Source organism: Corvus brachyrhynchos, unplaced genomic scaffold (assembly GCF_000691975.1).
Source record: "Corvus brachyrhynchos isolate BGI_N302 unplaced genomic scaffold, ASM69197v1 scaffold832, whole genome shotgun sequence".
NCBI lineage: Eukaryota > Metazoa > Chordata > Aves > Passeriformes > Corvidae > Corvus > Corvus brachyrhynchos.
The window spans coordinates 327,374-351,731 of NW_008236798.1; the positions used below are offsets into that span (position 1 = coordinate 327,374).

At 37.4% G+C, this 24,358-nt stretch overlaps 1 protein-coding gene across 2 annotated transcripts in view; it reads right to left on the reverse strand.

Annotated features, from left to right (window-relative positions):
* Positions 1-24,358, reverse strand: part of ARHGAP42 (Rho GTPase activating protein 42) — a 118,500-nt gene that overhangs the window by 84,823 nt on the left and 9,319 nt on the right. For both annotated transcript variants that reach the window (XM_017727965.1, XM_017727964.1), the window contains exon 2: positions 14,297-14,358. In XM_017727965.1, the coding sequence (XP_017583454.1) occupies positions 14,297-14,358 (62 nt within the window). The remainder of the gene's footprint in view (positions 1-14,296; positions 14,359-24,358) is intronic.

Genomic DNA, 24,358 nt, shown 5'->3' on the forward strand with positions numbered 1-24,358 from the left:
AGGAAAGAGCTCAGTGGGGTTTCTGTCACTACTGTGACTAACAATCTTAGCTGGAAACTGTTATGTCCCCCTTCTGCCTCCTCTCTCTCGTAGCCTCTCCTGTCTCTTAGACTTGTTGCCTAGTTGCATCAGCAAAATTATTTTCTACATAGAGGGGAACATTTTATAAAGTGTTAAAGACTGCATTTAACTTTTTCTGATCTGTGCACAATTACAAAGATGACTGAAAGCTACAGGTTTCCTCCTATTGGAGAAAAAAACCTACCTGGTGATAAATGAAAGAAAATAAAACCCAAAACAACCAACCAACCAAAAACAAACAAGCAAACAAACAAAGCACAAAGCCAAACCAAAACAACAGCTTGGGTTTTTTTCCCCTTTTTTCTTTAGCAACACCCTGAAAATATTTAGAGGACAAAATCAGCAATGGATATCACCATGGTAGGTAGCTAATCATCCAGTAAGAGATACCATTTCTTTTTACAGCCTACTCCATGTACTGTAACTCAGTGAAAACTGTAAAAGATAAAGCAACCACAAACACAACCACAATAAAGGAAAAACAGTTCAGTAGTGTCCTTACAAGTCTGGGCATTTATCTTTTTATCACTACCATTAATACAAACAGTGCATGTCTCTTGACTGAGCTGAGAGTTCAAACCATACTGAAAGCAAAGGAGAGCTTGAGAATGTAGTTTCAGATAGGCAACAGAAGAAAATTTTTCTGTTTTTACCCCCCTTTATGGCTTTCCAAACAAACCAAAAAATTTCTCAGCTTGAATGTTTACATTACATATTATCAAGTGGGAAATGGCTACATAAACACAGGAAACAGCATAATTGGACCACAGAACTAATTAAGAAAGAAACTGATCCAGAATTCAAGTATACCACACTTCATAACATTTTTAATAGTACATTATTCTATTGAGTACTCTGGTAAACGTAGATATTTTAGGATATTACAAGTATCCTTCACTTCTTAAACATTTATCACATGAAACATATTTTTTCCCATGAAGAACAAGTAAAGAAAACAAAACCAAATCATCTACTAGGGGGAAATCTTCAATTTAAGAAGTGCAGAAGTGAAGGAATCTCTGCTTTTGTGGAGAGCTGTGTGACATTTTTCTTTTTTTTTTTTTTTTTAATACATTAAGAGTTACAGAAATTATCTGATTAAGATAAATCCTAGCAAATAAGCAAAAAGCTTTACTCTACAAAGAGCTTATTTTAAACCTTCCAAGACATTTTCAATCTGGCTGTTAGACCTACTTAACAGTTACCCCAAATCAGTTCCATATGTTTATTACTTTCTCTCTTTGCTTTTCCAAATCCTGATCTGTAAATTTTGCGGCCAGGCCTGTTCCCCTCACTGTGCAGATGTCAACAAAACCTCTCCAGAGTGGAGTGAATGTACCCTGGACAGGCCTCCTTGTGAGGTCCATTAGGATATGAAGGGAAAGTTGGAAATCAATAAAAGAATAAATAAACATTTAACTAATCAAAGTAAGAACTTTCTAACTTACCATGGAAAGTAAAACCAATGTTATTTAATTAGCACAGATTATTCCCTAAGGGATGTTGAGCTGCCAGACTCATCACAACATTTATTTTGAAAAGCTTCATTTGTCAGAATTCCTGAAACTGGCATTAAGTATGTTTTCCTTAAAAAGACCAGAAAGTCAGACTGCAGGTTCCTTCTTCCTAACTGAAGCTGGACACATTAAGGCAGACAGACAAGCTGTTCTTTAATGACCGACTTCTTAAGAGATCAAGAGTTTGATTGCCTGGATGTCATAAGCAACAACTTCTGAGTCCAAAGTAAGAACAAACACTTCAAATTTTAAAGTTTGAAACAAACAAATAAACAAAATGGAAGTTTAGCAGTGAGGGATAAAAATAAACAAATGGCTAACCCAACAAGGAAGCCAAGATGTTGGCAGAAATGTTTACTACAGCAAGGATTTTCTTTTACATTTTTCAAATTGCCAGTAATGGTTATATTTGACATAGGGGCTCCTTTGTCTGATTTTCTTTAAACAAACAAGCAGTAAAAATGGTACAGTACTCTCCATAGAAATTTAGGCTCCTAAATACTGAATTCAATTTTAGAGCCTCACACAAAATGCTCTTGGGAAAAATGTCATGGATAAGGACGTTGCTCTTAAATTCAACTGGAAAAGCAGATTTGTTAGACGTTGTCAAACTTCTGCCTGTTTCCCATTTTCCCCATAATCCCTATCTCAAAAAAGAGTGTGGAAGTCTTCTTGAGAAATAAGTGTACTCTTTGCCCATTACCATGATGGGCACCCTTGAAAGAACTTACTGAACAATACTTAATGACAATCTGATTAACCATGCTCCAGGCTAAGAGGAATGCATGGTTACTGAGCAACACAAAATACTTTGTTTCTACATTACATTTTCCAACACTTGGCTTAATCTCAGTTTGTGCCTTAGACATTTTCTTTGGCAAAGTATTTCACAATGCAGCTCATCATGAGGAAGTTTTCCTGACATTCAGCCTAAATTTTCTCCCAAATTCTTCCTGTCAGATGATTGTCTCTTCTTAGCTAGATGATGTAAGCAGCATTCACACTTCCCAGACAAAGAAATAAAGTTTCAAATCAAAGAGAGCTTGAAAAGGTGAACAGTTCAAACTGAAAGGGGTCTTAACTACTGATCTACCTACTTACTCTTTCAGCAGTCCATGCAATCAGTTCTGTGTGAAGAAAAAATGCCATATCTGTGGCCAAGTGGTGGCTATGAGACTAAGCTACTGTGTAAGGAGTCACATAATACCTGTCTGCTGCTCTTAGTGAAGCTGAGAATTCAAACAGGCCAAGTTGTGCTGGTATACAGCTGGCCCTGCACTATTTGTGAGCATCATGTGCTGCCTGCTAGTATGAAAATTAATTTGCACCTTCACAGATACTGTAGGTCTCCACAGGTCAATGTCAGTAACTGCACAAGTAGGGATGATAGGTCTACTATCTGTTACTATTAGGAATCACTTTGCATTATATTGCACAGCTGCTGTGAAATAAAACACTGGGAAAGGCAGTCTGACAGTTCAATGCTTTGCTTCTGTGACATGTCTTGTTCTTGATAGTTTGGATACTGCCATGGTTCTTCTATCTACTGTTTGTTATCTCTTCAGTACCAACAAAACCAAATCCCAAAAATCATTGTTAAAAAAAATAAGAAAAAGTTGATGCTGAGGAAATTAGCTATTCAAAGAGATTAATGTAATTAGAAGTTGTATTTTGCTTTAACAACTACTTCATGAATGGACATATCCAGGCATAAAGCCAAAATCAGCTTAGCTGTTTGTAATGGTACTATGCCCAGGAACTGTTAATGTTGAAACTGGAAGTACGTATCCTTTCAGGAAACAAAAGCACGTGTATGAACATTTAAGATATTTTCTGAAGAAATGTAGGTTAGCCACAGATGCAAACTACTCAGAGGTAAGGGAACTTTTATAGGTATAGGATCTACAGAAAACCTTTCCATTTCTCCATGCTATTGGCATATGAAGTTTTACTGGAAGCTGACACACTGAAGAATGTTCAGATGTTATTTAAGGCTCAAATGGTGAATAATTATAAAATAGAAGGTTCTGACAGTTGTCAGTGGTGAAAATTCAAAATGAATATGCTGGGAACAGCACACAAAATTAAGAAAGGGACACAGGACACAGCATGACACATGCCATGACAAGACATTTAGAGCAAAAGGTCTAGAAATAGTATCAGATTCAGATTTTTTAGCCTTTTTTTCTGCTCTCATGCAAATACGACTAACAAGTCAATTGAGAAAGATCTCATCTAGCTTGGTAAAAGGTCTCAATATAGTTTAAGAGGCAGCTTAGGGGAGAGAAAGGGCTAGCCTGGTTTCTTTAAACTGTGACTATTAAGATGGGATCCTGCGCTGCTAAGTAGGCTCAGCTGCAGAGGTCACACCTCCCTGTGGTCCTGCTGGATACCCATCAGCGAAACCAAGTTGACCCTTGCCTCAGTGTGGGAATTATGGATGGTCCCACCCTACCAAGCAGCTTCACTGCCCCCTCGATAGTATCCCTCCTGAAAAAATGGCCTCTACCCACAGGGTGGAAATGCTGGGTCCAGTCTGACAGCAGCTGGGGGGTAGTGCTGTTAAGACCGATGGGATGCCCACAGGAGTGGGGCTGGTCGGGCTGGCCCAGGCTGACCCCTGCGTGCGGCTGCCTCACGGCTGCGCACTGGCCCCAGCCCAGAGACGTGGGACAGGTGGAGACTCAGGTCAGTGCCAGACCCTGCTGCAGGCCATGGCTGGCCATAGGCCACTCCATATTGACTGTGACACTTGGACTTCAGTGGAAATTTCACCTCAGCTCCATGAGATCATGTCATGGCATGTCACATGACAGCAAATTAGGCCAAAATTTTACCAATTTTGACCAAGGTGGATGGGCCACCTTCATTTAATCCAGAAAGGAAACATAACTCAATATTGTTTGAAAAATAGCCTTTTACTAAAGAACAGATATCCAAAGAAGCAGCTCTCAAAATATTTTAATCCTTAAGGCTACCGGACTCTGTGGTCCCATCCTTCAAAACTTTCCTTAGGACCACGTGACCTTGGCTTCCAGATTTCTACTCTAATTTCCTTCTAACACTAGAAAAATAATCTCTTTCCTTGACTGCAACTAGTTTTAATAGCAGGGCTGCAACAAATGTTGGATCAAGAGGTAGATTTGTAGTCATTCATTTTGGTGGTCATGCTACCTTAAGCAGAGTTTGCTGATCTTGAAATGCCCCTTCATCCTGTTTTTGACTTCTGTCCTCTGTTGCTGTGACACTGAAACAGTCTGTTGTAACATAGTTGAAAAATAACCACTAAATATTTTGTTTGTTTTGCTTTTAGCCAGGTCAGTTTTGTGAAGTGGGTACATAATAAAGTGGCATGGCTGCCAAAAAACCAGACAAAACTGGTACTCTGTTTCAATCTTAGCTCAAAGCAAAAGCACTTGCTCTGGGAGATTCATCCAAGAAAGTTTCTCAAAGTAACAATAACTGAAGCCTCTGCAGACATTTGGAAAGTATAATAAAAGCAACCTAAGTGTCTGCAAATATTAACAAAACATCCTAACAGAGAATACTTAAATGAAACAACTTTGTATGTAACACAGCTATGATCCCATCCAGATTACACAGATTGCTCAAAGGAGAATATTTCACTTCCTTGTGAAAAGGTGGGGGTTTGGGTTGGTGTTTGCTTGGTTTAAATAAAGGCATATTTGTTTCTACACACCCTTTGGTACATAAAGTGCTAGTGTAGTTTTCTGTTTTTAATCACATTTCCCAGGACACTAAATAGGAACAACAAATACAGGGGTTTCATTCCGGAGATCAGACTAAATGAAGGAAAATTAAAAAGTAAGTTTAGAGGAACGAAGCACCTTTTCTCATACTTCCAGGAGAACTGCAGGTAAATTTCAAATACATTAAAAAAATTTTAGAACGTGGTAGCATGTCAGGTAGCAGCATGTTCTGACATTACTACAAGCTAGTAATGGGTACAGCACATATACTCTTCTACGACCAACTCCATTCCCTCCCTCTGTAGTCACAAAATAAATTAATCAAACTGAAAGGCTATAATTTTGGCTGATCCAGAACTCATGTTCCTTTCAAATACTCATTTAAAAGTGTAAACATCTTTCTTTCTCTTTTCTCTGTCAACAGTCATCTGAAGAGACACTTAGTGACTGTGGTGGAAGCGAAAGAATCTACAAACTAGAACTGCAACTACCACATTTCTGTGAAGACTAAAACATCATTAAAATAAACTCCTTCCAGCCATGCTACTCACGGAATGCTTCTCAAAACTTTGGGAAGTGCTGTCATGCAATGCAAGACTACATGAAGTGAAATGCTTGCATGGAATGAGCATATGAATTGAGAACAAATTAGATTTATAAAATAAGAAGTAGCAAGAGGCTTTCCGACTAACCTTTCATTTGGTACTTTTAATGAAGATAGTATTTCATGTCTCTCGCCATGATACTCTTCAAAACTGGGAATAGCAAGCAATCTCATTTTGTGAATGTTCTCACTGAAAAATGCTGCAAGATAAACCTGGAGAGAGACTTTTTACAAGGACAGGTTGTGACAGCATAAGGGGGAATGTCTTTAAACTGAAAGTGGGTAGGTTTAGATTAAAATTAGGAAAGAAATTCTTTAATTTGAGGGTGGTGAGACATTGGCATAGGCTGCCCAGAGAAGTTGCGGATGTCCCACCCTAAGAAGTGTTGAAAGCTGGATGGGGCTTTGAGCAACCTGATCTAATGGGTGGCCTCCCTGCCATAGCAGGGGGGGTTGGAGTATGGTCTTTAAGATCCCTTCCGACCCAAACAATTCTCTAATTTTATATCCATATGGAGGCCAGTACAAATACACGCACCTTGGATATAGAAATTCAATTAGTGTAATTGCTAACAACCAATTACACTAATCTCCTGCAACAAATATTGGTTTTTTTTAAATAAATGGATTTTCTTAATTTGCATTCTCTGCAGAAAACTGAAGAGCAAATACTAGATGGACACTGAATTATCAAAGCCTTCTTATTAAGGCTTGGAATACTGCCTATGTAAGATACTAAAGGAACATATATGAATCTTATAAATTCCCTTATCTCTGTTCCCCTTTCCTTTCCTCTTGAACAATTATCCTATTCCCACTCTCCCGTCTTACTCACAGCCTCTTGGCCCCATCAAGACAGACAAGTGCTCCCTGTTTGATACAAACTAACCAGTTGAAACAACAGCAGAGATCAACATGAAAGATCTACATTTTCACACCTCTGACAAAGTTGTTTACTACAAGAAAATAACTTCATCACAAATCAACTACACGACAACTATCTTGGAATACAGCAAAGACTGTCTCTAAGAACAGTCAAATTGCTTTCCTCCTCAACAGGTAGGTTTAAAGGCAATGAAATTACCCAGGCCCAAGCTGAGGAGGATAGGGTGCAAAAGGCTCTGCATAAGATATGGTTCTGTGCTCCGGACATTCATATCAACAGGAAACAACTCACATTTTCAAAAGAAAAACAAAAACATGGAAAGCTGCTAAGAAATAGAGCAAAATGTGAACAGTAGATTGTCTGTTGACTCCATGATCATAAAACTCTGAGCATATTCTGAATTAATAGCATTGTTCTGTCATAGCACAATGATTCCCGGTGTACCCTCTGCAAAGTCAAAGAAAACACGGACCTGTATTATTTTCTATCCCAGAGGATGGCAATTACAGGAATGAGAGAGGGACTAGTTGCAACTAGTTTCTATTGAGATCAGTTTGATCTTTTAAAAATTATCATAATCAAATTGTTCCAGGATGACTGTTTTTTCTTCATTTCCACAAAAAATAGTGGAAGAAATTATTTTAAATCATGAAAATTATTGGAGAAAGTAGAACTGTATTTAAACAAATTAGGAATGTACCAAGTGTACAATTATGGAAGCTGATGCAGTGTTATCTGGAAGAGTCAGCTAATGCTCTGTACTAATAGCACCCATAATTTTATCTCCAAATTGTTTGGCCTAGTATGTGTTCTTTATATGGGAAAAGTTCAGAAATACCTACAGATGTTACAGATTAAACTACATTAATGATAACAGAACATGAACTGTTTACTTTTATTACTCTGTTGGTTTTTAAGTGAGCTAAGAAACATTCACTGAAGACGTGTATTTTCATACTTAAGTGGTACAGAGAAAGACAGCAAACAGGATTCCTTCTAGCCCAAGACACGGCAAGGGGGAAAGCTACACTGAGAGCTCCCTCTCGACAAGAACCCACCAAAGGATCATGTTGCAGATCTGCGCCTCTAGGAAGTCTGCATGACAGAAATATGCCTATCTGCTCCTGATTTCATTTATGAGTTATAATGGTCACAGATAACACCTGCAGGGAAATGAAGGTACAGTTCTAATATCTTTTTGATAGCAATTATATCAAAGAAATGACTATCTTCTGGATACTCATTATGGCCCAGAAGGTCTTCATTTTCCTTGTGTGCACTGAAGTGATGGGAAGAAAGTAACAGAAAGTTAGTGCAAAAGGAATTACTTTTCCAGCTAGATCACTTCTCCAATTATGCTCACCACAAAGTCACACAAACACTTGTACCAGTACAACAGGGAAGACCTTTTCTCAAAAGGTTCAAGAAACACTCTACAAATATGCAATTAGTATGAATATAGAAATGTTATTCTAAGTGTTGCTGAACTCCACCTAAGTAACCTCCCAATTTTGACGGTGAAAGAAGATGGAACACAAGGCTAATGGAGATTTGGGGCAAAGCTGATTCTGCAAACTGCTAATTAGATAAAATTCTCTGTAGCACATTTCCTCCAGTCATTCCAGAGCTAAAACACAGAAGAAAACCATGCAATCCTCTGAGTACACTCTTGCTTCTGAAATAAGTCTCCAAGTAATTTTGCAGTGTTTGCTCTGGTTTATTCTCACAAAGTAAGACTGACAACTGTATCAGCAAGGGAAAAAAAAAAGAAAAAAAAATCTGATTTCAAGGGATGAAGTGTTAACCTATTGCTGAGAACTAGTTCAAGTGTGCTGAAAGATGTAATTTCAATTAATGAATCACAGGCCTCCAAATAACATTGATCTGATTTGTTTGAACTAAAGCTAATCAAAGAGACCTCCTTGCAGCCTCTTCTCATTCTCAGCTTCTGGGTGTTACGCCTTCCTTGTTGCCTTTCTCTGTATCTTTTGTAGTCTAGATAACACTTTCTGGCCAAAACGGCATACAGCAAGTATTCAAAATGGGGGCTCCCCAAAAATGTTTATGAAGGCATGTGATTTGTTTTCAGTAATTTTCCCAATGATTTCTAAAACTTAGCCTGATTGTCAGAGAACAACAAGCTGGTGAAAAAAAAAACATTTAAAATTTAACAAAACCATTGAAATCAGTATTTTCCTATCTTGCAGAATTTCCCTTGCCAAAGACAAGGATTTTTTCTGTAATTAATATCAAATATGTTGTCTGCTAAACCTGGAGTGAAATTGGAGGAAGAAAAGGTGAAAAAATAAATACATAAATGTAGATAAAAATAATTTTTATAAGAAAATTTAAAAATTCAGTACTGATTTACTGATCCTTTTTCAATATAAATCTCAAAGTGGTATTTCCAAGTTAGTAATCAGATGCACAAATTCAGAAAGTTTTTCCAAAGAAGTTAGGTTAACAAAACAGTCCACGCTACCATAATGATTCAACAGGATGTACAGTCATCTTAAATATCAGGAAAAAACTGAAACCCACTAAAACCATGTGCTTTTAATTAAACAGCAAACATGGTAGGGGGAGAGGGAGTAGGAGGAACAACAAAAATAAAGAAACAAAAAAACAGTTGTAACTTCAAAGAAGTCCCTTTATTTGTTGTGATTTCCTTCACTTATAGTAACATGCTTTCACTGTTCTTGCGGGCAGATTCCTACCAAGGAGATTAATTTAAATGCCAAATCTTGTATGAGAGGTGAAAAACACTGAAATCAGTTACCAAGTTGATCAAAACACCATCAAACATTATTTTTTTGCAATTTGAGAGAGACACCATGCAAAACAAAATGCCAGGGGTTTGTTCTGCAGTCTCAGGGTGCTGGAATATGCAATGTTATTTTTCCCTTGTATAAACTGAGTAATAAGCTGCCCTGTGGATAGGAGACTGCTTACTCTTCTGATGGAATCTGTAACGCACTTTGCATTATAGGGAAAAGGTTAATTCTGCTCAACAACATGCTGTGTCCTTCAGTATCTGATTTTATGTACCATTCCAGGTTTTAACAGCTCAATTATTCTTCTTCAAGTGCAGCTTTTGAAACTGAGTATTTTGATGCCTTCCCTGAAAGCAGATAGCATCAGACCCCTTGTGTGAGGGCAAATACAAAACCACAATGAGAACATCCAGTTAATACAAAAAAAGTCCACAAAAATGAGATACTGTCTGAAGCATGAAGATTATTAGATACAAAAAGGCAGACTTTACAAAGAAAAATATTCATCGAGGATAGTACAAAACTATCCACTTCAGAATTTTTATGCTATCCCCTGGAGTATTTAATATTGGTCAGGAATCTCACAGATTCATGATGCCAGAGAGAAAAAGCCCTGGGACCATTCATCACCAGCCAACAACCCAAAAAGAACTTGTATAAATAGCAAGGAATGTAAGAATTAAGAGCCTATTTCAATCTTGGATTTAGTAAACTCTCAGAAATAATCAGGGAGTTCCAGCACAGTAACACGAACACTCAAGAGAACTCATTCAATGCTTCAAATTCATAGGGGATCTCTAGGACCAGTAGCATGAACCAGTTCATCTATACTTACATTAGCACAGAATAATCCTATGAAAGGAAAAGGAAATAGCATTTTATTTTACTCTCAGATAATTTCTGTTTGTTATTAATTTTACTAACAATATCAAATGAATAGGAAGCATAAATAAAATATGAATCTTTAAAATAAAATATATCACTTATTTAACAGAAAGAATGCAAATTCAGTGAAAGAGGAAGGAAATTATTTTAAGTAAGTTCCCTTGATAAAGGTTCAAACATTCACATGGGATTAAATTATATCATCTCTATTGTTCCCTAATAAACACTAGGAAATAGAGGTCATTATTCTACATCCCTGGTGGCTCGCTGCTGAAGCCGTTGGAAACACAGTGGGGAGGAATCTGACTTTTTTCCCTATTTATAGTACATGTGAAGCCCAAGAGTAGTGCTGTTTGGTTGGGTTTTTTTAATGTGCCATTTACCAACAGCATCACTATATTAACACCACCACAAAATGACAGATACCAAACCTAAGGCTGTATATCATAGAAGGTATCTTATGAATTAGTTTTTCCTTTATTTGCTTTTTAAGAGGAAATGTGTGGTGCATGGCCTCTGGTTTCTCTGAATACTAGTCAATTTTCTAGCATCAAGAAATAAAAGACAAGGATAAAAGAAACTGACTTGCAATAATCACCATATTATTACTTCTGCCAGTAATAATGGCTACAAAGCCTTACACAACAGAATATTTATGTGATACACATTTTCATTTAACTTTATACTTCAGTGTTTTTCCCAGTAATACTGTTCATAGTGTCTTGCTTCATTAGCTTCTTCTAAATAAAAAAAATATAGTTCCTTCTGGTTCTTCATGCAGGAAGGACAGAAGACTTGCTAAACACCTCTCAAACTATTTCCTTGACCATTGGAAACACTTCATTTATACATTCTGTAGACAAGCACTCCAACACTGTGCTCACCAAGACAAAAATATAATTTGACTTATGAAGAATTTAATAGGCATCAGATGAGAAATAAATTGGTTCTATGAATATATACTTTCCATATTCAAATCTGATTAATGTATGTATATGTGTGCTCATAATTTAACAAAATAAAGTTCAAGGCAGGGAAACAAGGCCATTAGTTGGTATGCAAAATTAGTATCTGTCATTCCATATTCTCATACATCCTGCATTCAGTAATACAATAGTGTCTCTTACTGTCACATGCTACAAGAATTAAAAGAAAGCTGAAAGTGGTATGATGAAGTGTATCCATAAATAGCCACAACATTGCCTAGCTGTTTTTCTCCAAGCCTTCTACAAAATGTCAAAAAGAACAAGCTCTTTTTTTTATAACTTTTGCAAGCTTTCTCTTTTTATGCAGAAATAAACCAATTTCTTAAAGACCTGCATCCCATGTCTCAAGATTTTCCATCAGCTGAGAACTTTGTTTAAAATCATCACTAATCTGCAAATTGGCTGACTCGAAGTGCTTCCAGCAGAGAAACCTAAGTGTATGAATAATGCTCCAAACTTCCTCAGAAATAACCAAAGTGTTCTGAAGATTCCACAGTTAAATTACAAGTTTGTAAAGCAAAAAACTTATACAAGGAATCTGTTTGGCACACTGATCCTCACAGGGACCTCTGGATTCTATGATGACATGTAGAAAATTGCAGTAAGAGACTGAAGAATTAAAAAACCATACATTTGACAAAGGTGATACTTTTATTCCAATAATAATTAAACAAATTCCACCAACAGGCAACTCAAACGTTTTAAAACCAGAGAAAGTCTAAGTTTGATAAATTTTGTTATGCAAATGTAACTACCATGAGAACTCTGTGTCCTCAACATTCTCATTCTGGACAGAGAATGAGAACAGAATGAAGTTATTTGAAACTGAGTGAAAAGCTGGTTACAATGATTTTCTGTCAAGAGCAGCTCCTCCATACATGAAGACCCTGCGTGGACCCACACTGGAGCAGCCTGTTCCTGAAGGACTCAATCCTGTGGAAAGGACCCATGCTGGAGTAGGTCATGAAGAACTGCAGCCCACGGGAAGGACTCATGTTGGAGAATTTCATGGAGGACTGTCCCCCAAAGGAGAGACCAGTACTGGAGCAAAGGAAGAGTGTGAGGAGTCCTCCCCATGAGGAGGAAGCAGCTGCAGCCCTCATTCCCGGCCCTCCTGTGCCACTGGCAGGGAAGAGGTAGGGAATTGGGATTAAATTTAAGCCTCAAAAGAAGGGAGGGGTGAGAAGAAGTTTCTTTAAGATTTGGGGTTTGCTTCTTATTACCCTACTCTGATTTGACTGTCTTTGAATTAAACAGATTTCCCCAAGTCAAGTCTGTTTTGCTCATGACAGTGACTGCCGAGTGATCTCTCCTGCCCTTATTTCAGCCCATGAGCCTTCCCTTATATTTTCTCTCCCCTGCCCAGTTGAGGAGGGCAGTGATAGAGCAGCTTTGCTGGGTACCTCTAATCCAGCCAGGGTCAACCCACCACGAACCATTCCCTCTGACTGGTCTTTTTCGCTTAACAATATTAATCTTCTTTTCCTTATTGTATGCTAAAGGCCTTCCTACATCTTTTACAAACACATTATATAGCAAGACCAAATTATAAACCAAAGACAGGCCATAAACTTCTAAAAGTGAAACAGATAGTGACTCCTCTGAGGGGAAAAAAAAGAGGGGAAAAAAAAAAGAGAGAAAATAATAGGAAATTATTGGTACCTATTATGAAAGACTAATGAGCTTGAAAAATAAAACCCTCACCTATTCATTGCTTTTTCTTTTTCTAATAGTTAGCTCATAACAATCCTTAACTTAAACTGGAAAGCTATTAATTTAAAAACATTGTTTAACTAAGGAATTAATAAGTGTTCTGCTAACCAACTTTTAAGGTGGTAAGTACAGAACAGCCACCTCATTCTTCCAGCTACCCAGGAAAAAATATTTAGCATGAAGCAAAAAAATTTTATACTTTTATACATTTAAGTGATACTAACCATGCAACTGTAATGAATAAATGTTATGACTTTGCCACTTTAAAATATTTATCTAAACAGAAATAGTGGGAGACCAATTCTTTGGTTATTTATTTGTCAAGCAAAATACAATGCCCTACCTCAATGCCCTGAGTACCCATAAGAGGAAGGAAAACCAGGACAGTCAGTCATTGGATGGACTAGAGCTAGTTAAACTTTCACAATATTTAAAAATCCCCTACTGATGTTAATTCTTAGCTCACTCATTTATTCATGACTGTCTCCCAGGTAAGGAAAAAAACAGCTTCACTGCTTACCTGGTATTATTTTTTTTAAATAGTTGCATGAAAATACACTTAAAACTTCTTTAACAAAGCTATATTTGAACAGAAATATAAAAATGAGAGCACACTACAGATTCAAATGGCATAAGGACACCATATCAATGGATGAGTCTGACAAGTCTGATCCATAATGTATTCTACAAGAGTTTCTCTGGGGTGACTGATGAATTTGCATTCTCTTATCAATTATCATATTCTTGGATTACTAACATACATTCACCGGACAACACTCAAGAGTATTTCATTAAATATAAATATAGATCTATATCTCCAGTATAAGCTCTTTGCAGGAAGGGAAAGGTACAGCAGCATTCAAAGGTTATTTTGGGTCAAGGAGCAGGGAGATAGGAAGTTGGGAGAAAACAATTTTTAAATCGATGCAAAAGTCTTTGGTTGAACAGTTTACTAAAAATTGCTGTAGTTTGTGCTAGTACACTTCTGCCTTTGCATAAGAATTCCAAATAATTCTTATGAAATACTTAACCTCTACTACACAAATAAAATCTTAAAAAATGACTTGAGGGGGATAGAAAAAAAGTGTACTATTTTACACAAGGAGAGGCCCAAGGCAAGATTACTGCCAGCAAACTTACCAGTCGTCTTCTCTCCTCTTCAACAGCAATCAGGAGCCGAGCAAACTCCTTCAATGACTGGGCTGATAGGAAAACAAAGAAAAAAACATTCTGCTTAAAATGAGATTTTATGACCAGGTGAGTCCGTTACCTGGATGGAAGCTACAGTGATAAAATACTGCTCTTACACAGTATTGCAATGTAATCAGTAGCCATTAAACAAGATACAGACTGAATCAAGCAGCAGGTAAAGAGCAAAGAAAAAGAACCTGAGTCTTAAGAGTCATATGTATTTTAAAAATAGTTTTTTAAATGGAATATGGCAAACTGAATTTCCTGAAACATGGAAGGATCAGTCTCAAAACAAAAGAATTCTACTCATGGCCACAAAATTCACTTTAGCATACTGGGAGCAGAAGGAAAATGAAGAAAAGAATTGAGTTTCTCCCACTAAGGTGGGAGAACAAGTATTTGCAAGAACTGTGAAAAATATTTGAGTAAATACTTGAAAGTCAACATTTTAGAAGAAATGCCAAGTGTTTATATTTAACAGCTCTTTGGCTTTATGTTTTATGAGAACAAGGTCTCAGGTGACCCAAACAGATGATTGATTCATAAGCTTTGAATTCTGTTACAACTGTGACAGAGTCTTTGCTCAAAACTGTTTTCAAATAGAAGTCAAAGGGCTGAAGCAGAGTCAATGGAAACATAATACAAGAATTAACCCCTAAAAGAGGGCAAGAAAGAGGAAAACATTCTGAAAACTCTTAAGACTTCATTCTCATCTAAGCATATAGTGCAAACCTGTCAAAAAACCCCTTTCTTTACATTTGTATTACTTTCTCAAGGGTCTAAGGGTTATTCAGATTCAGGATCACAGTCCCACAGGCGACAATCCCAGCGAACAATCATGTGAAGAGAGCTAAGTATCTCTTTTTACTTTCTCCTGGTGCAGCTAGCAGTAATTGCTACCAACAACAAGATATTAAATTTTATGGTTTAAAGCTCTGAACTCAGAATACATATTGATAAATACTGCAGCTTCTCACATTAAACTTGAGGCAGTCTCAATTATTTTGAAAGAGAGAAAAAACAAACATGGAATCAAACCACAGATTTTCTCAAAAAAACAGGATTGAAAAAGTCTTCACAGTTAACCAATATACAGTGCTGAGGGTATGCTAATGGAACTCCTCCTCTTAGTTATTTTTTCATCTTCTTAAATGTTTTTACAATTGTTTCAGTCTCCAATAATATGGCTTTATCCCTTCTCAACTTCCCCAAAAGATTTAAGGAAATAAGCACATTTTCTAGAAAGCACTGGAACAGATCCTTTAAGAAGGAACTAGTATCTGGCTTGCCTTAACTGCCTTGTCTGCATTCATGAACTGCTACTTAGTTTTTGGACCATTCCCAAATAATTTCTATCCTTTATACCATCCGGACCTTGCAGAGGTCACCCTTGCATTCCCCTTTCTCTCTGTTAACTTTTAAAGTTGAAGAACACTTTGTTGTTTGTTCCAATTTTCTTCTGCAAGAACTTACATAGTCTGTTTTTTGCAACTATGATGTTATACTTGCGTATCTTGACCTCTAAGTCATTTTTTGCTGACAAATTCTTTTTTCCCCATTATGAGCTCTTGGTTTAGTCCAAATACACCTGGTAAGTTAAACATCCATCTACTTGGGCCTTGAGTCTTTTCCTTTAACATATCTTCCCGAGAACACAGGCACCATAAGATTTTGCCAGTTATGTCAATATCAAGAATTTTAGTTTGATATCCACTGAATTAACTCAATCTCTTAATCAGCTCATAATATCCCATGAAAAACAAACAGGCAAAGAAATAAGATGATGAACTGACTGGTTATACCTGACTAGGGATCTGTAGAGAGTTACACTCAAGAATACCTAAATAACCAATATGAAATGCTAAAAGCTAAATAAACTATTTTCCAGACAGACATGGCTAAACTATGAGGAAGTGGGGGGTGGATTGGGGGGTGAAGGGGGGTGTAAAAAAAACCAAAACACCAGAACACAAAACCAGTACGAGAAGCTTTTGCTTCATCTTCTGAATTTCAAGGCAGAACCAGAGAGTTTTTTTAGTTTCAAAGTTGAAACATTTGCTTAGGATTTAAATAAATTCAGGCCAGCCACAGGGAAAAAAAGCATATAAAATATGTTCTGTAAGTGTGCAAATCAAGATTTTCCTCAATATTTAACACTAATATAAAGGTACTAGTCTGTCACCTGTACAGGGCCTCAGCTAAAGACTGAGAAACTGTCTCCATCTTCTCCTCCCCACTGGCTCACCTTCAGAACCAGAGAGTTTTATTAGTTTCAAAGTTGAAACATTTGCTTAGGATTTAAATAAATTCAGGCCAGCCACAGGGAAAAAAAGCATATAAAATATGTTCTGTAAGTGTGCAAATCAAGATTTTCCTCAATATTTAACACTAATATAAAGGTACTAGTCTGTCACCTGTACAGGGCCTCAGCTAAAGACTGAGAAACTGTCTCCATCTTCTCCTCCCCACTGGCTCACCTTTGGGGAATTATAAAGGTCAAAATTTCATTAAGAACACAGAACATACACTCTTCAGCAGCACTAAGACAAACCATCCCCCTGATCTTATGAGACTGTGACTGCAAAGACACCTTTGCATCAAAACTGACTACACCTCTGCTGCTCACTGCCCAACATCCACATCCATCCTTGCATACAGCCATGGGATGTCCTTCCCCCGCTCAGGAGGTTCACAGGGAGAACATGTGCATTGTGTTATTCAGAGGATAGTGAAGGATGTACACCCAGTACAAAGAGTTCTGCAACATGGACATCTCTGGTGACCACAATGGTCACCACTCTGTCCTCGCAACGTCACCACACAGATCGCGAAAGGCTTTACCCACGTCAGCTTTCCTACAATACCCCTGAGTACTGCAGTATTTCTGATCTTTCATGTTATTACACCCTTCTTCTCATACAACCCCCACTTAGTGTGGCCTCATTAAAAGCCAGGGTCTGTCCTTAGAGAACTTTGGCTGTGCTGGAAGCTGCAGTGGGAGGGGGAAAAGGAAGGAGAGTGCTTGCTCCTCTTTTCCCAGTGTACTCTTTTTCCTTCTTTCTCCCCTCTTCTCCCACAGAGCCCTCTGGTTGCAGAGAGGCAACAGCTCTGCCTCACCTCAGTTTGGGGCTGGGCAGACAGAGGGATGCTGAGGGCAGAGTCACTGAGGGGAGTCAGGCCACCCAGGCAATTCACCCACAGGGCACTGGGCACCTTGGAGATCTGGGCAGGGGCGTCCTTCCCCTCCACAACTGGTCCCCTCATCAGGATCTCAGCATGAACCCTGGGCACAGGGTACACACATCTAACCCTGGATTCATAGCTCTCAACAGGAAACAAACAGATATTCCAACAATAACAACTGGAGGTGCTTTTGTGCAGTTAAAAAGCAGAAGATTTAGAAATACGACCCATCTGTGTCAGATGCAGCCTGTCAGGACACTCAGGCATTACACACCAGCCTCACAATCTTTTCTTAGTAATGCTACAACATTTTTTTAAATCCAATTCCTTTTAATCAGAATAGACACAGAAGAATTGAACTGAATTTTGTAAACAAAAAAGGGGGTGGGAGGAAGAAGAGTCAAGTATTTTGCAAGAGGAAATGTCATGGGAATGTGCTGATAAGAAATAAATTCTGAAAACACACCAATAATATGAAGTACAATATACAGCCTAGCATATTAAATATAAAGGTGTTTTTGGTTGTTTTCATACAGAATTATTGTTATTGGTGGCCCATTTAAAGAAAAACAAAGTGCTGACTCAATATTTTATTCTAAGTCATTAGGCGATATTAACTTAGAAAATCCCAACAGTTTTACAGTCTGCTTTTTATTTAAGGGCTACTCAAAAGGACTTGTAAGATACATTTGGTATCATGACAGAAATGATGCCTGTGAAAAGCAATGCCCAAGAAGCAAAAACAATTATATGTGTACCCAGATGCACACTTACGGTCTCATTCATCACAATCACAACAGGCTGTCAGCTGCTCTCTCTGGAGTGTTCCCAACTCAACAATCATGTGGTGCAAAATTTCCCTTGTTCAGGAGAAAGGGCTCCCTTTATTTCATTTACAAAAAAAAAAAAAAAGCAACTCTAATTTTTAAATGAAAAGTCTCTTAATTAATTTGCTTCATAAAGAAACAAACTAACAGTACCAACAGCTTAAACATTAATGGTGTAGATCAACAATGTCCTTTTTTTTCCAAAATCCCTATCATTTCAAACACACGGTACAGCTCTGCAACAACTGCACACATAGTCTAAAGGGAATTGAATCTTGATGTAGAATTAAGTGAATGAGGGAGAAGTAAAAAAGGATAAAGATTCATTTATGTGAATTTATAGAATGCATTATTAAAAATATGACTCATTTACACACTAGAAATCTGGTTTACTGCATTGAAATCAACTCTGTTGTTCATAGGAAAAAAAATGCACATAATGAATCTCATGAAGTTTTTGCTATATACTTGTGTAGAGAATGCATCACCTTAAAACAGCATGTCTGTGGAAATTACTGAAGCTACTCTATCAACCTTAGCTTAATATTAAAGAGTTCAGTGTCACACTGTCCTACTAAATGTCACACAGGAGATATGACATCATCTACATTTACTGAGAAAAGGCTAACAAAGTGTATGACACATATAATAGTCTTGCATGACCAATACTGAACTCAAAGACATAAAGCCAAGTTTGGAAGGTAATGTTCAACCCAAGACAGAAATGAAAAGCTACTGTGGAAGACAATACAACTGAACATTCTTTTCTGTGGACTGTTGGTTTAATTTCTACTTACACATGCAGCCTTAAATGATGCATAGACAATTTATGCAAATAAAGTACACAGAACAAGATTTTATAGCGTTATGAGCAGATACCAACACCGTCTTCAGATATGTCAATGCCAGCATGGAAAAAATAATTCATACAGATATATCACATGTGTTCTTATAACACCTTGCTGTATGAAAGGCAAAAATGAGCAAGACTGTCAGAGATTTCCTTACATCTTCCTGATCTGACTGAGGAACTGCCAGGACTGTGCTGTACGTTGCTCCCAGTACCCTTTGGCAGGAAGGTCAGTCAAGTACATCCTCCAGAACTGGTCATACCTAGCACAGACTTGCTATAGCAGGCACTGAATTCATGCCTGAGCACGAACTCCAGCTAAAGTCTAGAAGGGAGTTTTTCCCTGTAAATAATACATCACTGAAACAGAATTCAAGATAGACCAGTGGCCCATAAGGATATTTTCTAAGGATTAACACTTATTTACTAGACTTCCGTGAGAAAGCAGAGTCAATGTAAGATCCATGAAGGCTGGGAGAAGAGACTTTCTTTTCCAATTCTAAAATTAAAATAAATGTATTATTAAATAGTTGTTAATTCACAGTTGTATTTCCAGAGCTTTTAATGATTAACATTAATTGCAGACATGAAAAGCAGTTTTTCAACAAATCACAACAGCAAATAAAATTTCCATTCTTCTTTCTATGGCTTTAGGACATTGAAAAAATATGTGAGGTGGTGGTGATGGGGAGGTATAGTAGGCAGAGCAAGAGTAGCAACAAAAGGCTTCCTTTCAGACAGAAAAAGGAAACATTTCATAGTAACACTGACAGGCCACAACAGATATGAAGATAATCATCTGCTTTCTCAGTAATTTGTACCTAACAAGAGTTGTGGCTGTCATTAAAGCCACAGAGGATCTGTAATGTCTATCAGAAGGTAAATAAATTGGATGTCACAAAATATCACCACTACGGCATTTTCACATTACAAAATGGAAATGCAAGAGGAGGACTGTCTCGAAAAAAAGACTCCCAAAGCCTGCCATTCTCTTTGTCCTTCAATATGTTGGCTATGATTTTAAATAGAGCCTTACCTTGTACAACAGAGGTTTCCTTTACCACTGTCATGACCTGGACTGATTTGTTAATGATCCTTTTTTTGTCCCTGTTTCTCCTACAGAATTAAGCATATAAAACATTAAAAGTGTACAATTACCTAGAGCTTTAAAGGGAATTACAGTTGAGCCCAATGGGAACAAGCTGAAGGATCAACACCTTAGTCTACAAACAGAAATAAAGAATAATTTATGCAAATTGTGAAAAAGGTCAAATGTGCTTGAACTTTAAGCAGAGTATTGGTGTCAAAGCATTTCATAACTAATGTTGACTGGGCTGAAGCACCTTTGTAACATGATTTTAAAAACAGTAGTGCAAGCTGACTGCAACATTTTCCTACAGAAAACAGGTATTGGTTTTATTTTTAAAACACATTTTCAGAAAACCTGTATTTGGACAAAAAGACATATGTCTGATAAATCTTCCCAATTATTGCTCAGGTTTTCTATTTTCTTTACCTACCGCTATTTCTTCCACTATTTCTACCCTATGTCATTTTCCCTCACTTTCCAAGTGGCAACATTTTTGGAGAAACTTTGGCTTGGAAGACTGAGCTCTGTACCCTAAGTAATATTTACCGGGAAGGCAGAAAAGATGACGAAATAGGAGAGGAGTACAGATTTTGAAATCAATGTTTATCTTTGTTATTTTGTACCCTTTTGAGTATCATTCCCAAGATAATAGACGAAATGCAGCAACTGCTTTCTTTTATTAAGGTTTAAGGTAATATCAGTTAGGTATTTATGTAAATTCCAGTTTTCAAGCTTGCAGCATGTCAGATATACTTGAACTTTAAGCTGAGTATTGGTGTCAAGAGATGAATTATGTTAGAAGATTCCATTGTGAAAAAAGAAGTTAGAATATCAAGATAATGGTTCATTTCTTCATGGGGTTTCAATCTCATTTTAAATTTGGAAAATTATTACTGGATGTGCTGCCTTATCCTCTCCATTTGGTTTCTCTTACTTCCCTAATCTGGGTATCAGGTTTTATGGATCTGTAATAAAGACCTCATGCATTCCTGTTGGCTGTGTTTACATTTATCACAGCCTCCACAAGAACAGTAAAAAAAGCTATTTGTACCTTCCTATAATACAATGAAATGCACTTCTGGTAGTAAAAGACATAGGATGAAACAAAAATTCAAGTGTAGAGGTTTAAAGATTACATCAACATACCCCAGCATGGAAATACACTCTCAAAGTGACAGTGATTTCTGCCAGAAGACAGTGGTTTAAATTACAGTCCAAATAACTACAAATTTCCTTGAAGACTTCCATCACGGGAAGGCACACCAAGGTACAGACAACCCTGTCGGGTCTGTACTGTTCTTGTGATAGAATCAAGACATTCTTAGAGCAGACAATGTGAAGCTATTTCAGATGCAATAAAATGAACATTCTTACTATTGGCTCCATAATTAGTCTGGTACATGAAGTCTGCAAGGGCTTAATCCAATGCTTTTTATATCAAATAGTACCATGATCTTTCAGATTTTGAAGCATCTCCCAGGGAGCACAAGTTTCAGTGGTAATTTTTTTTCCTGTGGCAATTCCCTCCTTGAACTGTGAGGAAAGATATTTTGCCAAATTTTTTTAATTATTGAAAATAAGTGTGCTACATCACAGAAATAACCCCAAATTTGCCAAAAAAATCATTATAGATGTATGATAGAAGTATGATAACAGCAAAGAGACAGAGATGACAAATGCCTGTTTTAAAGCTTCTGCAAAGAATTTACACAAATGAGTAAGCAAGAAAAATTACAAAATTAAGTCTTTTATGACCAAATTTATGCTTTAAGGTCTATGTATTGTTCTCCAAATATGATCACATCTTCCATTACATACTGGCAAGCAGAGAATTTTATCAAGGCACAGCTACTCAAATACATGTAACTAAAAGTAAAGAAACCACAAGGGCTCTCTCTGTTTCATTTGAGTTAAGGCATTGTAAACTCAAGCGTAAATTCAGTGGTAATTTTTCCTCCACATCATAATTAGGAGCGTTTTGGCTCTTCACAGTATTAGGACAGAGAGATGGTAGTAAGTGCTCCAAATTCCCCATGAAAACACAACCAACAATGAAACTATCAGATACTCAACAACAGTCTCCCCACTCGGCCTCCCCTGGTCTATAGCATTTGATCCCTGTATATTCCAGGCAGCATTCCCCACAAAGTTTCAAAGGCCTTTAATTGCTGGCCATATACCAGGCACAAGCATTTGGGTTTTGTCACACTATAACAGTGAGACAAACCAGCAGAAGAGGCCAGTGATTCCACAGTCAGAATGGAACCTCCCACCTGAGCATCACACGTGTGCCTCACACTGCAGGCCAATATGAGAACCATAAAAGGCAGCAAACCAAGATCTGAGCTTAATTGAAGCCCAAAGCTCTGCAAAATGTGTTTGCCAGGACAGCATAACTTGTACATACCATATGAGGCAATTTTCACTCAATAAAATTTTCACGTTGCGAAACTTAATGAGCAATTATAGCAAGGTATCTTCTGAAGTTTTTTTTCTAAACATATGTAAAGCATAAAGTGTAGGGCTGCTATTAGAAGTAAAAATCCTTTCCCCATTACAGAAACAAACCTCTGTCAGGGTAACTATCTAAATCCAGTTACAAACAGCATGATATTTGAGAATTCTTTGCTATAAAAAGTAGCTATCATGTCACAAATATTTAAATATAAAAATACAAGCCTTGTACAAAAGTTAAACCAACTCTTCGAGCCAATAACATTTACACTTTCCACTCCACTACTTTTCAACAGAAGTCTGTATAGAAAACTACATATTTATACACAAACTAAGAAGATTTTGCAAGAAAGTCAGGTTATCTAGAATTCCCAGATTTCCTGTCAGCACTTGTCAAACACAATACTTGGAGAGATAACCTGAAGACATGCAATGCTACACACTTTAAATAAATCCAATTACTTAATATCAGTAAATTGCCATGCCCTACTCATGCAGAATCTCACAAAGCAAATACAAGTAGAAAATTCCAAATAGATCAAGCAAGGGCAAAACATTTCTGAGAGTCCTGAAAGATTGTTAAAGTTCATAATGGCTATCTATCCCACAGAATGTTTGTAAAAACAAAACAAAAACACACACCAAAGACTAATTCCACTTTCACCATACACTTTTTAACACTTTATTAATAATACAGCTGCAACATATCTACCCTGTGTTAGTGTTCTACTCTATTTATAAAAGCAGTACAGACTTTGAAAATATATCATACAATTTGGAAAATTTACCTTGTGTAAATTCTTGTGTAGCATGAATTCTTCAACACAGCAAAGATGTGGTAGAAAAAGCCCATTTTAGACTCTACTAGTCTATATCACCTCTACCAAAACATGGTATCTTGGAGTGCCAGCAAAAACATTTTAAATCTAAATAATTTCTTCCATTTTCTTAGGAACATGAGAAGGATCTCCCTCACAGAGCACTACATCAAAACCTGTCTACAAATCAGTAACACTTTTCTTGTCTCTCCCCTTTCCTCTACACTTCTGTGAAGGGGTGAAGGCTTTTGGGATGAGTCACAACAAATACACCATTTCTGCCCTGTTCTGATAGAATAAAGTAAGAGTTTAGATAAGTGGTCATTAAGAAATACTGCATCTCTATGCCACACTACAAAATGGAGTTTTACATTATCGTACCTGTCGAAGAGAAATCAGCTTCTGTTTCCACCTGATGGAGCCACATGCACAGCAATGGGGCTGAGCTCCATAACTGCACAACTCAGCAGGCGTGGGGAACAATATTCAATAAATCAAATTCTGTCTAAGAGGTAAGAAGCAATCTTAAAGTGCTGCTGGAGACCTACTTTGAAAAAATAGCAGCTTGAATTGGCCCCTATTGAAAAGTAACAGCATGACTTGCTGTATCATAGAAGTTCATTTAATTCAACAATCTCTACCTGTCGGGGTCCCTTCCCCCCTGCCATGGAGCCCTGGGAGAGGGGCCCTGAGGGCACAGACACGGGGTTTCCCTGTCCCTGCTCAGCCTCGTTCCCCATCGGTTGGTTTGTGTTCCCTGCGCGGGCAGAAGGACCCTTGGTCCCGTGA